The 15,023-nt window shown below is 36.0% G+C and overlaps 3 protein-coding genes across 4 annotated transcripts; 1 reads left to right on the plus strand and 2 right to left on the minus strand.

The window, feature by feature from the left end:
- Positions 1 to 1,090: 1,090 nt before the first annotated feature.
- On the plus strand, positions 1,091 to 5,810 carry LOC105155744 (PQ-loop repeat family protein / transmembrane family protein). Of its 2 annotated transcripts, XM_011071678.3 has the most exons (14): positions 1,091 to 1,391; positions 1,509 to 1,763; positions 2,593 to 2,635; positions 2,814 to 2,840; positions 2,924 to 3,016; positions 3,145 to 3,299; positions 3,774 to 3,939; positions 4,037 to 4,165; positions 4,455 to 4,574; positions 4,707 to 4,727; positions 4,880 to 4,938; positions 5,084 to 5,174; positions 5,355 to 5,453; positions 5,530 to 5,810. In XM_011071678.3, exons 2-13 carry the CDS (start codon positions 1,531 to 1,533, stop codon positions 5,418 to 5,420), a joined length of 1,203 nt encoding a protein of 400 aa, XP_011069980.1. In that variant the 5' UTR covers positions 1,091 to 1,391; positions 1,509 to 1,530; the 3' UTR covers positions 5,421 to 5,453; positions 5,530 to 5,810. The 2 variants fall into 2 exon arrangements, with proteins under 2 accessions (XP_011069980.1, XP_088732663.1); XM_088876537.1 differs by having other exon boundaries at positions 5,355 to 5,810.
- LOC105155746 (DUF309 domain protein) lies at positions 5,775 to 7,283 on the minus strand. The gene is made up of 3 exons (XM_011071679.3): positions 6,837 to 7,283; positions 6,243 to 6,390; positions 5,775 to 6,131 (listed from the first exon to the last, which is right to left on the minus strand). Exons 1-3 carry the CDS (start codon positions 7,203 to 7,205, stop codon positions 5,902 to 5,904), a joined length of 747 nt encoding a protein of 248 aa, XP_011069981.1. The 5' UTR covers positions 7,206 to 7,283; the 3' UTR covers positions 5,775 to 5,901.
- Positions 7,284 to 8,207: 924 nt separating this feature from the next.
- Positions 8,208 to 10,539, minus strand: LOC105155747 (protein PHYTOCHROME KINASE SUBSTRATE 4). The gene has a single exon (XM_011071680.3). The coding sequence runs from the start codon at positions 10,184 to 10,186 to the stop codon at positions 8,483 to 8,485; it is 1,704 nt and encodes a 567-aa protein (XP_011069982.1). The 5' UTR covers positions 10,187 to 10,539; the 3' UTR covers positions 8,208 to 8,482.
- Between the last annotated feature and the right edge of the window lie 4,484 nt (positions 10,540 to 15,023).

Here is a 15,023-nt window from a genome sequence, read left to right on the forward strand (position 1 = left end):
ATACATATTTGATGAGCCTTCTCATGATCGAAACTCTCCGTGTGAAAAATATAACACTTCAAAATCAATCTTTTTACAACACCATTCTTTAGATGGGAAATATTAATATTCAAATAATTTTTCAAAAAGTCCGAATATGTTCATAATTAAAAAAACCTAAGTAGTGGAAATAACAACAAATAGCATAACAAAGTAAATAAAGAAATACTTGAAAGATTAAGGAACAAAATTATCAAACAATTGACAACATATTCAAAATCAATCACTGAGATTGATTTACAAATATTACAACATTGCAAGAGAAAAAGTGAGATTTTTATAAAAACACAACAATAAACTTCATATTTATAGACACAAAGCGGAGAAAATAAATAAATAAATAAATAATTGGCACCCCATTATCCATTTGTGATCATTTGGGAGTTAGGACTTAGGACCTATTCCCGGTGATTTGATTTTTTATATTCTGAAAAAAAAAAAGAAAAAAGACTTAACTTTGGGCTAAAATCAAATCAATTTAAAATAAATATAAAAAAGTCAAGTCTTTGCTCGAGCCGCAATTGAATTGGTCCATGAGTCAGGCCTAAGTGAAAATAGATCCAACTGTGACCTATTTCAAAGCCCAAACAAAACAAGTCGATCTTAGACGCACTTTTTCAAACTGATCTGTATCGAACTAGTCTAAATTTAATACATTGTGCATCTTATATTAATTTGAAATTAATACGTACGTGTATCCTAAAAGGAAAATGATAAGTTAAAAATACGATTGAAAAGATCTTACTTAAATGATATACTCAAAACTCATAATTTTCAATTACAATTTTGAATTTATTTTCAAATGGAAATGAACATTTGTCTATTTAACTTAAGCCATTGAGGGTATTTTCCAACTTCTGAATGTTTATATGCAGCGAATTATATACTTAATATTTTTTTTTCTTTTTAAAGAAAAAAATAAACTAAAAAAGAAACTTTTGGTGATGCAATTCAAAATTGTGGGACTAAATTGCAAATTGAAACAATTGAAGGGATAGAAAAGTGAAAGAATTTCTAGAAGTCCCTAGGATTATGGTTATGCCGTAATTCAAAGACTCGGGCAGCGTTTGGAGTCTGAATATCAAGATTTCTCCACGTCCCTTCCCTTCGCCAAGAAACCTACACTATATAGATAGATACATACAACCGTATATGTAAACCTACATGTAAAAACATCACCGCTTCCTTCTTGTATGTCTGTCGCTGTTTCATGCATTGGGCTGTGCTGTTTCAATCCCCACCCCTACAATCCCCACTGAATTCACTGCCATTCTTTTGTTGCTGTCACTGGATATAGAGATTCATCCAATCCAAAACTTCCTTTTCTTCCACAGATCTTGAATCTTTCGCACGTAATGCAACTTTCCTTTTATATGTATATCTTTTTTTTTCTGTTTTCTTGATGGAAATCTTTTAACACCGATGCCCGTATGTTAATGCGTTTCTTGTGCATGTGTTGGTGTGTTCAGATTGAGTTTTTTCATCTCTGCAATGGGGTTGGAGAGAAAATCAAGGGTGTGCCCGGTTGATCGGCATTGCGCTGAATGGGCAAGAAGGTACATGGGGTATTGTCTTTGCAGCACAAAAGACGGATTTTCATTGTCACTGGGGTTAATTAGTGTGTTGAGTTGGGGCGTGGCAGAAATTCCTCAGATCATCACCAATTACAAGAAGAAGTCTGCAGAGGGACTCTCCATTCTGTTTCTTTGTACATGGATAGTTGGGTAATATTTGTAAATCTAATTTAAATTTCCTAAGTTTTATGCTGCATATGTATTTTATTTTTGTGTTCCCGGAGGAAATTGCTTTGGTGTTGTTGCTTTTCGTTCTTTCAGATTGTTGTTGTCTTGATGTTAGCCTGTTGGGTTGGCAGCAGTGGTTGATGGCATTGTTTTTGGTGGGAAATTTGTAAAGTTGAATTCTTGTACTTTCTGAGGATGTTCTGATTTAATTTGCAGATACCTTACTGGAAACTTTGAGTCTGCAGTAACTAAAGATTAAATTAGCCATCATAGAGAGGCTAAGTTGAAAGGAAATCAAGTTTCATGAGATTTATGACTAAATGTGGTTGATTGCCGAGTTTTTGGATATTTAGTATGTATTTCATGGGAAACTAGATTGAAAATTGCTACATGAATTAGTCAGAAATACTCTTGCTACTGTGTGCTTTGGCTCTATAAAGCAGACAATTGCAAATATAGCGAATAACCAAGATCTGTTTCTTTCAATGTCATTAATTCCTCTCAGATTACGATACGAAGGACTAAAACCTTATACTGTATGTTACAAAGCAGGACTTTTGTCATTTTAAGTTATGTTCTGTAAGTTTCAAGAAGTTCACTTGCCAAATAAACGATCTCATAAAAGAATTCATGAAATAGGATTAAGATTCTGGACAAACCTTGACACTTCTATTGGTTGTTGCTTTTAGATTAGTGGCTCAGATTTTGTGATTGTGCAGACATTTAAGCTAATTTCTGTTAAGTATTTCTTCATAAAAGTTGATTGCAATTTTGCTCACTGGTTGCTTTCTTGATCTCACTTATTCTGCAGAGATTTTCTCAACCTTTTTGGCTGCATGCTAGAGCCTGCAACTGTAAGTTGTTCACTGTTACTGTAGTGCATAATGATAAGGGCTTGTAGGTCCCTTTTCAGAAATTATATTAGAGCTTTTGATCCTTAATTGTGGGAACTAGCAAGCTCTCAATAATAGTGCAAAGTTTGCTTGTTCTGGTCGAATGCTTCGATTCACTAACTCATACTTTTGATTGCAGCTTCCAACGCAATACTATATGGCAATGGTATGAACGTTCTGCTCAAGATGAGATTCAACTTTCTGCCCATCATTCAGAATATAAATAACATCTATTACGGTTGCTTGCAGCTATACACAGTAACTACCTTAGTTCTATCTACACAAGCTGTATACTATGGACACATTTATCCACGACTGAAGTCAAACAAAAGGCTGCAGGAGGTTTGAATTTATAAGACCAGTTATATGAACACTTTCCTTAAAAAAAATAGAAACTAGGGAAGATTTCTCTATCTATGGATTCATTTCATGTCAATTTCTAATAGTTGTTATGCACAATGTATTGCAAGGCTGTGCAAGCTGGAGCTCCAGAATGGAGAAGAGAGCACAATTATGGTCTTGATGCTGGACAAGTCAATAACAGAGAGAGCTGGGGATTTTCTCCAAGCTCACCTATTCCTCTTCCGTTAAGCTCTCCTACTAGTAGTGAAGAAGTATTCTTTATGTGAGCATTCCCTCTTTCTGAATCCTAAAATGCATTAGTAGTGTTGATGTATCAGTTGCATTTCATTAGTCTGTATTGATCTCCAAATGAGCACATTTGGTTGGTATATCAGAAATTTTTTAAACTGTATAAGTTCAACTGGTTCTGCACTAAAAGCTCTGTTTTTCCACTGGAAATTGTGGAACTCTCTTTGATTTTTGCCTTATAGATATGCCAATTTCTACACCTTTCTGTTGCACTCAATCACTCTCATGAAAGGAAAAACTATTCTTTGTAGTATGAACCTTTAAATTTGCATATATGTATATATATATATATATATATATTCTGTAAGTTCATATTTTATAGAGAGACACTGGTTGATGTGAAAATAAAACTTAAAGAACATTGATAACATTCATTTATGGAAGGAAATCACTAAATCGCCTTGGAAATTAGATTTTTCTCATAGACTCCTCCCACTATGGTTTTCAGGTCAGCAAGATCTCTTTCAGTTAGTCGTACACCTACTCTAGGATCTTACCCGGCTCTGAGAACTCCTTCAGATGTTGAAAGAAATTGTCCCAGTGAACCTTTGCTAGGTGAATTTAGGTCAACGCAGTCTGCTCCTCCTCCGAAAATCAAAACGATGCTATGTGTGGTGAGTTTTTGTAATTTTCATGCAACTTGGAATAATCAGAATTATGGTTACCATTTTAATGCTTTCGTCTGATATGCTTCTTTACATTATTACTCAGGTTTCCTTGATAACATTATTACTTGGTAGCTTCAACAACCAACGTGCAGAAAGCCATAAGAACATGATCTTTAAAAGTCCAACAAGAGGCATTGTGTTGAAAGTGAGCAGACAACTTTTGGAGGCAAAGGTTGTAGTGTGCTTGTGTTGATGTTTATTTTGTTTACATACCTTATAATTCTATCAGTCACTGCATTCCATTAGGCAACGCCACATTTACGGTGATTGGAATCACAATTCTAATGGTTCGCATATGCATGCATATTACTGAAGTTTATGTTGAAAATGTCTAGCAAAAGATAAATATCTGGAGCAAGGCAGTATGGAATTACTCCTGCTTCTCTACATTATGTCGAATGTGCGATCACTTTGAACCCGGATCAACTTAGGAATTTATGTCTAAATCATCGAAATTGCAGGCAGCTAAAGGTTCTGTACAAGAAACTTTGGACCCAGAGAGCAGCGGGATCGGATCATTCCTTGGTTGGGGAATGGCAGTCATTTATTTGGGCGGACGTCTTCCCCAAATTTGCCTAAATGTAAATATATCTGAAAAAATTTCATTATAATTAGTATTTCTTTCGCATGAAATGTTCTTAGATTGCTATGTTATCTTGTCAATGATCCCTTAATGGACTCTGGAATGACTTTTATTTGTTCATTATCTGCAGATTAGAAGAGGAAATGCAGAGGTAATATCAAATTTTCCTCCCTATTTCAAGACAATCATGAAAACATAAATATTACCTCTGTCCTGGTTCTTATATGTTGCAATGACTCATTAAGATAATTGAATGTTACAGATCTGATATCTTGGTAACTTTTACCACATTTTTGTGTTCAGGGGCTTAACCCACTAATGTTTGTCTTTGCTCTTGTTGGAAATGCGACCTATGTGGCAAGGTGAGCAAGTTCTCACCGTTGATCGAGTTCAATTATAGTTCGACTGTCTCATACCTTTTCTTACACAGCAGTTAACCAAACTGCAAAATACTGCATTTTCATCAACACTGCATCTCTTACAGTATTCTTGTTTTTCTTTGGACAGCATCCTTATCAGTAGCTTACGCTGGTCGAATATACGACCCAACCTCCCATGGCTTGTGGATGCAGGAGGATGTGTGATTCTTGATACATTTGTATCCTTTAATGCCTATCTTCTGGCTGGGCCCGTTTTAGTAAATACATATGAAGAAAAAAACCATTTCTTCTTGTTATGGTCGTTAAAATCCGCCTTGAATCTAAAGCATGACTCTGTGTTAGCTGATTATTTGTTTATACGTCTAGAATGTTAGCATGTACCTTAATAAACTGTTCAGATACTCATGCAGTTTATTTACTATGGATATCGATCAAGGAGTGAAGCTGACAAGTATGTTTCTTGAAGTTTCTGACATCATGAGTAGACATCAATTTCGGTAATCTACATGCCCTTTCATCTTTGCCAAACTCTCAAACCTGATTAATCATTAATATCCTCTGGAATATCTTCAGGTTGGTGGATGTCGACACTCGTCAAGAAGCGAGCCACAACGGGCAGAGATGCTTCTGATTGCATGAAGAATCAGACTTCCTTGAGCTAGAGGCAGCTCCTTCTTCATCATTTCTAGATCTTATTTACTAAGGATTTTTTTGTGTTTCTTAACTCAGATTGTTCGACTACCATAATCTTTCTTCATCTTCACAATTTTGGCTAGAGAATTTTTATGCCCTGTTGTACATTGGGCTTCAGTGTTGACTAACCTCAAATAAAAACTGAATTGCTTCCTCAAAAATGAGCTTGTCTGTACTGCTTTAGTTTTTCCTGTTTCTTGACCTATTGAACACACATAACCAAGTACAATATATTTGTCCTGAGCAAGATGACTAGAGATACTCCAAGTCCATCATATGTTCTTCAGATGCCTGAAGGACAGGGATTTTTATACTAGGTGGTTCAGTGGCCGTGCCACCATACCTCTCAGGGCAGAAAACAATATACGCAGTCCAGCTACGATCAATTTCCAGATGGTAGAGTCGTTCTCCAGCTCCATATCCACCAAGAAGTTGATACGATCTCTCTGATTGATCCATTGCAACACAAAGTTCTTCAGTGCCTGCAGACGAACGTGCATTGAGAAACTGTAATCTCGGGGCTCAGGCAACCTTAAAGATTATGAAAGTGGGATTTTGGTGAAAAGATCAGAACTATTTTGTGGGATACTCACAGGCAGCCTGCTCTAACTGAGTCTGGTAAATGAATTCCAAAACTGCAGAAATCTCCTTCTCAAATTGATGAAATGGTCCACTCTCAAAGTTCATTTTCCTCAACTTGCAAAGCCCTTCTCCCAACTCCATCATTGCCCCCTTGTGATTCTGTTCAAGAAAATCACATCCTATGCATAAATCAATTCATTCCTATGATTCAAACACAACCTTCAGAAATAATTACACCCAAACCCCTCAATTATGATCAAGTTACATAAATCACTCTTAGTGTTTGACTGATCACCCTAACACCACCCTACAATTGTCATCAAATTACAGAAATCACTTCTAAAGTCCAAGCAATCACTAAGCCTCCTGTCAATGATGTTTTCATTACACTGATGAGTGTTCAGTATAATGAACACTTCACTGACAGGGGGCGGTTTGTACAATTTAATCACAGTTGTGGGGTGCAAACATAATTATCTCTAATCTTTTGAAAGGCTCATCTTTCATCACAAACTTCATCCAATGCACCCCAAAAACTTAACCTAACACACCAACTTTTTCTTTTACCAACAAACAAAATAACATCAACTGGGAACCAAACTGACTTGGTTGAAGAGGTGATGAAAGCCAACAGCGCACTGCAGAATCCCATGCACGAGAGTGCGTGTCGGCTCTTGCGACTTATTCCACAAGGCTTCAAGAACGTCATGGCATTTGTAGTAATCCCTCGTGTTGAAAAGCAACACAGCCTCATCAAAACTGCAGCTTTCTTCTTCCTCTTCATCGTCATCGAACCGGCCCCCACGTGTGGTGATTCGATATGAATGTAACGAGAATTTCATCAGTTTGTTTGAATAGTAATGGTGGAAATGGATTCTTGAATTTGAAATTAGTGATGGAGAAGTAAGTGTAGCTTGTTTGTTTGATGATAGATGAGTTGTTGGTTGTAGGAGAGAAGCTGAGAGAGTAGCCATTGAAAATGGCTGTTCTTGCTTGGAATCTGATGAATGGATCTTTTGCCCTGTTTTGGTTTGTAACTTTGTATTACAAGGCTGCCCCTGTTCTTGTGGTGGAGGGTTTATTTTCTCAGGAGAAATATCCTGCAATTTCTAATTTTCACCCTATGCTTTTTAGTAATTACACTAATTCCCAAGTATAAGTTTTTCTATATGGTAAATTACAGCTGTCTTCCTTGAAGTTTGGCATAATCACGAATACTTTTTCGGTGTTTGGAAAATTACAAATAACTCCTCAAATGAAAATAATTATGTAAACCTTAAACGATGAGGTAGAAATTACTACTTTATTCTTGTTGATCTTTTTATTAAACGACAAAAAAATATTTATAATTATACTATATTTAAAAAAAATATATCTGTAATTTATCCTTTTCTATTATGCATGAAACAGTGAGTTTGTCGTGTAATTAGTTTTAAAAGCCATCCTCGAGGAAAATTGTTTGTGGTCTAAGTCTAACAGGTTGATGGGTTTTTCAAGAAAGGGGTTTTTAATTAATATTGTTGAGATGCAATTTATATTTTTCTTTTTTAGGACAATTATTAGATTTATTTAGGTGTCAATGCATGCAATTGGGTGATTTTCCATTCCTATTGCATTCAAGAACCTGTAGTATATGACAAAATATCAAGGTGGCCTCACATGTTTAATGTCATAACTTTCGAGTTGTTGGCCATCTTTTTCACAAAATGTGTGTTTGTTTCTCTGCAAACCAGCCAAAAATTCTTATTTAAATTAGGTTTGATCGAAATAAAATTAATTATATAAGTATATATTGTTTTTCTTACAAATTTCTATAATTTTAATGAACTACTTTACCCCATATTTCTTTTTTCTCATTGACTTTTTTTTCTTTCTTATCATAAATTTCTCTCCATATCATGTCACAATTCTTTTCATATGTTCACGGAGACGAGCAACTCGACTAGTTAATATAAAACTCAAAGTGAAATAAAAGATTTGAAACGTGAAGAAGTCTTCATTCTTGAAAGAGAGGAGAAAGAAAGTTGGGATTTTGTCCTAAGATACTTAAAACAGAAACACAAATCTTAAGAGAACTACGTATTCGTACAATTCTTACACACTGCACCCACAAATTTCCCATGAAAATGAAGTAGCACATATCAAGATTACAAAAGGAGACAACCAATATCGAAGAAATACTGCATCGCCAGACTGGACAAGTGCTGCAATGCAAATTCAGACAAAACAGCCCATGAAACATCCCAAGTTCTCATGCCGCAAAAGCAAGTGACAGGCGTGCAGAATGAGAGCTCCCCATCGGCGGCTTATTAGCCCGTGGTGGCCTACCACCCACATGAAGTTGCAAAACCGGTGGGCCTTCCGCCGCCGGCGCCGCGCACTTTACCGGCTGTGGACCCACGCTCACCGCTTTCTCCTGCCGACAGCTCATCAGCAGCAGCCCTCCATTCCCCTTTCTCTTCCCTCCATCGCCCCCCTCCCCTCCGCGGGCTTCCTCCTGCCGCTGCCTCAAGAATGTCGCTGTATTCCCCACTTCCGAGGCGGAGACGGAGAAGTTGGAGACGCTCGCCCTGTCGAATCCCTCGGCGGTAGTCACGCTCCAGTCAATGCTAACTTCGCTAGGAGCATAACACTCTGTCGCCGCCACGCTCGGCGTTGGGGGCTCGTCCAGGCTTCTTCTACCGTATTGAATACTGTTGTTACTGTTAAAATTGATGCCATTGGCGGACGCAAATCTTCTTGCATTGAACGTAGGGGCTTCATCCAAAGAATCCCTCCTCCGATACATCGGATACGAAGTAGTTTGAGTCGAGAAACTTTCGATCTCAAATAGGTCTGAGCTAGCATCGCTGCCCAGATCGTCGTCTGTATTTGTCGCACGCGCAATTGGACTTCCAGGACTAAATTGTGGCCGAACACCGACAGTGTTTTCAATACACGTGACCGGTGGCGGCTCCTGTATTGGCTGGAAAACTTCCAACGATTCACGAGGTGGATCTTCGATAGGATTAACAATCACTGCTTTTGTCACGATTCCTTTCAGGGCAGTCTTGTTGGTGGCCTGACTCGACGGGCTTAATATCGGAAACGAAAAACCCCCTGTCCCGTCGGGAAACGGCCGCCCCAAAGATGACACGCGCTGCTGCCGCGGCGTACCAGCTGGCGGAAAACTGTTGGCATTCTCCAGCGACAGCCGTACAGGGGTTGGAGCCATAACTTTGTGTTGGTGGATTTCCACGACATCATTTGCGATCGAACTTCTCTGGGACATACTAGGTTGTACTGTTTTTGCCTTGTGAGAATCCCTTTTTGAGCACAAATAGTTGGCTTTACCATTGTTGTTATTCTCATCCCTGATTCCTGGTCCCCCGTGTTCCGAGTCTGAGGTTACTTCCTTAACCTGAACAGATTCCTTGCCAGTGCAGCAACATTTCCGCCCGAAAATCCATTTCTTAGCCATAGAGCTTCTTTTCTTACCCTCACCAGACGGAAAATTCCTGAGGGAAACTCCAATCGAGCCCGGAGGATTCGCCAACAGGCCTGTCTGGCTGTTCCAGCTCGCCTCAGACGAGGCTGTTGGCGTGGCCCTGAACGATCTCGTCCTGTAATTCCTCCCGAATCCATCAACAGACGAAACCGACGACAACCTCAGATCTTGGGACGAAGGATCCTGCTGTTGCTGCTGTGTCTTGAACATCATGTCTTTGGGATCACTGTTTTCGCTGAAGTACTTCTGGGCATCAAAAATGCTTATCTCTGTGTCATCATTAACCGGGCAATCATTCTCTTTCTGACAGGGATCGCTGGATTTGAGGTAGGAGGAGAAAGATATATCTTCAAAGGTGGTCGAATTCAAAGATGATCTGTAATGAAGTGGGGGTTCCAAGACACTGAACATGGGCTGCTGGGAGGAATTGTACTTGAAGGTTTTGACTATGGTTGGTGGTGGATCCATATCACACAGTCACACCACAAACACACACACACTTCTCTTACAGGTGAATACTATGGGACACACACTACAGGTGTGGCTGATGATCAGAGGTGGGCAGTTAAACCTGAAGAAAGAACCTGAAATGCTTCTGAAAATTCCTCATCTCTGCCTATAAGTAGACAGCCTCAATTATGTGAAAATCTTGCCAGATGAGATAATCTACAACAGTAGAATACTTGGCACAATCTGTACACGTACTTCCCAATTTCTATTTTTCCTTTTCCTTCTTTCTTTTTAATTATTTTGATTTTGTTTTTGTTTTTGTTTTGATGGTTGCATACTTCCATGTCTGCAATAATGGAAGAGCGTCTATCTACTAGCGTCCTGATTAGGTTCGACCTAATATTATACCAGCTTTTCAATTTTCAACCCCTCAAAATCTTTATACTTTTATAAGTTTTCAGGGTTAATTACACTGAGGTCCTCTGGAAAAATGTAAATATTACATTTTTTCTATTTTTTTTTTTTCAAATTATACTTATACCTCTCTTTTTTAAAATTTTCTGTTTACAATTAACCTCTTTTTATTGGTGTTTAGATAGAACATTACGACGTGAGCAAAAAAAGTTATATAAATTTGTAATTTTATCGCTTCTCTAGCATTCCCGTGTATTATTTTTATACTTATAAAGGGTACGCATAATATATATATATATTAAAATAAACAAGATGCATATTTCTTGAAACACAAAAGATAAAGAAACGCGATAATAATGCTAATCTCACTCCATATATAGAATGAAAAAAAAAATCAATAAATAACTGATTTTTTCATTCATCTATGAAAACTTTCTATCCAATGATTTCTATAATTTGGGAGTAATATTTTGTTATAATTACATCATTTTAACTTTATATATATTATATTTACTCCTTACAAGTATAACAATTATTTCAAGGGAGTATTGCATTAGGGGGTAAAATATCAATTTATGCATGACACGAGCTCAGGTTAAGTTGAAATTTAATGGAATTACCGTTTGAGACTAAATTATAATTTTTTGAAGTTATCGGATACAATATGGTGCTTTCAAAAATAATACGATCAAAATTATAAATAAGCTTATTTATGATACGTAAAATAAAAAAATTTCAACCTACTTCAAATATATCCTCCCCATTAAATTAAAATTTAAAAATTCTTAATATTAAGCTCAATTTAAATTGAAATTATATAAATTAAGCTTGAGTGTAATGGTAGTGTCGAGCCAGCTTGCTCATTTAAGTCCAAAAGATCATATGTGGTATTTCAACTTTCAAGGGGGTAGATGTACAGCATTAAAAGAATACTGGGGGACCTCGTTGCAATTTCTCCGTCTTAAAATCCGAAAGATCCTGTCTAGTGCATTGAATGTTATCGAGTGGTCAATATAATGCCACATCAGCATTTTCTTGATTTCTTACACCAATCATATACATTGTGATTCATTAATCTAGACTTTCACACATGAAAATCGTCCCATGGTAAACAAATCTCTTGTTTTGATTGGCGTTGGGTTGTAACACAATTACACTGACATCTTACGAGGTTTCAACCAATTAGAAAATTATAATTATACTATTTGAGATTTATTTTATTTTATATATAAGAAATATTTGCAAAAATTTCGTAATTTTTGTAGAAAAATTGTAATTTATAGTAAAATCAAAAGTGTGTAGTATTTGTAAAAAAAGTAAATAAAAACTAAATTGTATAGTGTTTGAGAAAAAAAATACTTCTAAGATAATTGATTTAACTGATTAAAGACCATTTTGTCCCCTTATGTTAAAAAAATACTATATTTGCTTAATTTTTATACTTTCTTTTGTTAATAGTAAATTAATTTTCTCAAAAGAAAATACATTTCATTTCAATTACTATATTGCATATTTATTTTATAAATATTTATCATTTATAATACTAAAATATTTTAATACTAATAGCAAAACTGAATGTTTAATTCAATATTACTCTATAAGTAATATAATTGTTCAATCGTACATAATAAATAAACTTGTATGATTGACAAAAATAATAATAATTAATCATAGCAGTTTCATTTATAGTTATCTATGATATATGAATAATATCATATAATGCAACAAATAGAGAATATAAAAATTTAAAATATTAAATATGTGAAGGATACATTTTGTTAGATTATTAATTTTTAAAACTCTAATATCAAACTTTAGATGTGTAATTATTAAACTAAATTGAAAAGTGCAACTTTAAATTAAGATTATTATAAAGGGTAAAGTAGTCCAAAGGATGTTGAATTTATTTACAAGAAAATCAAAGCAGCTAGCACCATATTTTGGCTTGAAAGTGCTTATTTTAGTAGTTTTAGAAGTACATGTTGCCAACCCAAATACCTCAAAAGTGTTTTTCTGGGTTCAGAAGTTGAAAAACACTTTTAAGAAGCTCTTGCAAACACTCCCATAATTCAATTCAATAGAATTCAGATAAATTTAAATGTGTGATTTTTCAAAAATACCTTTGACAAGATGTTGACTAGAATTTGACCATCTTTTCGTATTAAAATGCCTCACGAACTAGACTTCAGGTAGGGCATCTTTGGTTAGTTCGCTAATGTTGCACTTCTTTAAATAGAATGAGTATGCCTAGATTCCTTGCAACAGAAGATTTACAATGCAAAAAATCGTAAAAGACACATAGGAAAGGCCCCGATTATAGTCCTTCAGATACCTAAGTTAGATAGATTGAGGTCAAGAGGAATATCCAGTAGCAAAAGTTATATTTGCGCATGGAGGATGGATATTCATACATTTGCCTAATTACATACAATTTCATATGGACTACAAATCTAGGGATGATCGGTCGATCACGGTGAATCCGTACATACTCGAATTAGGATTGGATCAGGACCGGATCAAAATAAAAAGGCAAAGACCTTGATCTTTCCTCATGCAGTTTGAAATAGAGTTAGGGGTATTAGTCAATCTAATACATCCTAAAATTAAGCTATAAACCATTAATAAAAAAATGTATCCAACTGACAGGTTTAAGTTATAAAATCAAAACTTATAAAGAGTTAATGGTGAGAATTATCATCCGACACCAAATATATCTTAAAATTCAATTACCAATGAGGAATATATAGATTTAATAAAATCTTTGAATTCATATAAAAAATATATATAGGATGAGACACCAAACCCTGATTTGATAGATTTTCTAGTGATTTAATTTGATGAAGAGACATCTTTCATACATATGTGATTTTCTATCAATTCCCAATTGACTTGGCAGTATTTACTTAGAAAAAGGAAGCAAAGACTCCAATCTGATAATATCATCTTGATGAGGAAAGATAAGATACACATCAAACCCTCATCTTTTTTAGCAACAAAAAATCATAAATTTTCAAAACCTGCAGGTCCCACACTTTCAAAAGAAATGACTGAAAATTGCAAACACTTTCTGTCTGTTTCTTGGACAGCAGAACAAAGGGTAGTCTATTAAGAGATAATGATTTCAGCCATGATTGCAATTTTCCCACTATCATCTTATCACCTTTTGGGATGCCAACAGCAAAACTTCAAAACACTCTCATGGTCAAGACCACTCCATTCTTAGGGTTTTGTCTCTAAGTCTGAGTGATCCCCTCATTGCATGTGGCTGCTGCTCTGTTATAGATACCACCCATGCATGCATGTTCACAGCTGCATTTCTACTGAAAATTTCATGTATGTGTTTGGGGGTCCAATTTATGAGGTGTGATGATGACTTTGTAGATAGTTTGGTGGGCTTCTTTTCACAATTATTGGGAAGTTTCTTGTGGCTGTGAGTGGATCTTGAAGTTGGATATCATGCCAAAGTGTTGGTGGATGGATGTTTGAATTTTTATTCATGATTTCGTGGTTGGGTACATCTTATCATCAATTAATAAGATAATAAAATATGAGCTAAACCCCCATGCTGGTTGAATTATTTGGAGATTTTTCGGTGGAATCCCTACGATCCAGGCTCTATACCGATTATTTGATTCACCAGGCCAGAAAGTAGGTTGGACTTCACTACTTTCGGGTGCTTTAAAGATACCTCGCCACATGTTTATCTTATGACTTGCTATATTGGAGAAACTACCTACGACGGATAAACCATGGTTATCTCACTTAGGTAGATGTGTATTATGTCATGAGAATGAGGTGGAGACACACATACACCTATTCTTCCGATGTCGATACAGTCGCCAATGCCTTCACGCTATTAGATGAGTTGTACGCTTTGCGTGGCCTAATAACGATTGGATGATAAATGTTGTGTAGGCTGCAAGAAAGTGGAGGGATAAACATATCGCCAATGTGGCCTATCGCGCATTACTGGGTGCGTGTATCTACCATATATGGAGAGAGAGAAATCTTAGGCGATTTGAGCATACTGAGCGGAACCCGAATATTGTAGTAATTGTGGAAGATGTTAGACAGCGTATACTTAGCATTACCTTAGCTAGCTCTGTTAGTACACATGCACTTTATAGATTGTGGCGTATCCCTTGGCCAGTCGAGGGAAACACTACTTTGTTCATGATTATTGTACTATATCTTTTTTTATTTATGAAAATTACATTTACCGAAAAAAGATAATAAAATATAAAGAAAATCTTGGAACGAACTGTAATTCTTTTTAATTCCACTGTGAATAAGATATCATTAGCTGTTGCTGGAGAAAATAACTTCAGGGATTTAGAATGTGGACACTGAAGAAGATATTAGTTGCCTTCGAATTATTATATCCAAGATCTATGAGGTTGATATTCAGCTACTCGTGAGAATATGTTTAATGTGCACTTTT

The sequence above is a fragment of the Sesamum indicum genome, linkage group LG2 (genome assembly GCF_026168435.1).
Source record: "Sesamum indicum cultivar Baizhima isolate 11 linkage group LG2, ASM2616843v1, whole genome shotgun sequence".
NCBI lineage: Eukaryota > Viridiplantae > Streptophyta > Magnoliopsida > Lamiales > Pedaliaceae > Sesamum > Sesamum indicum.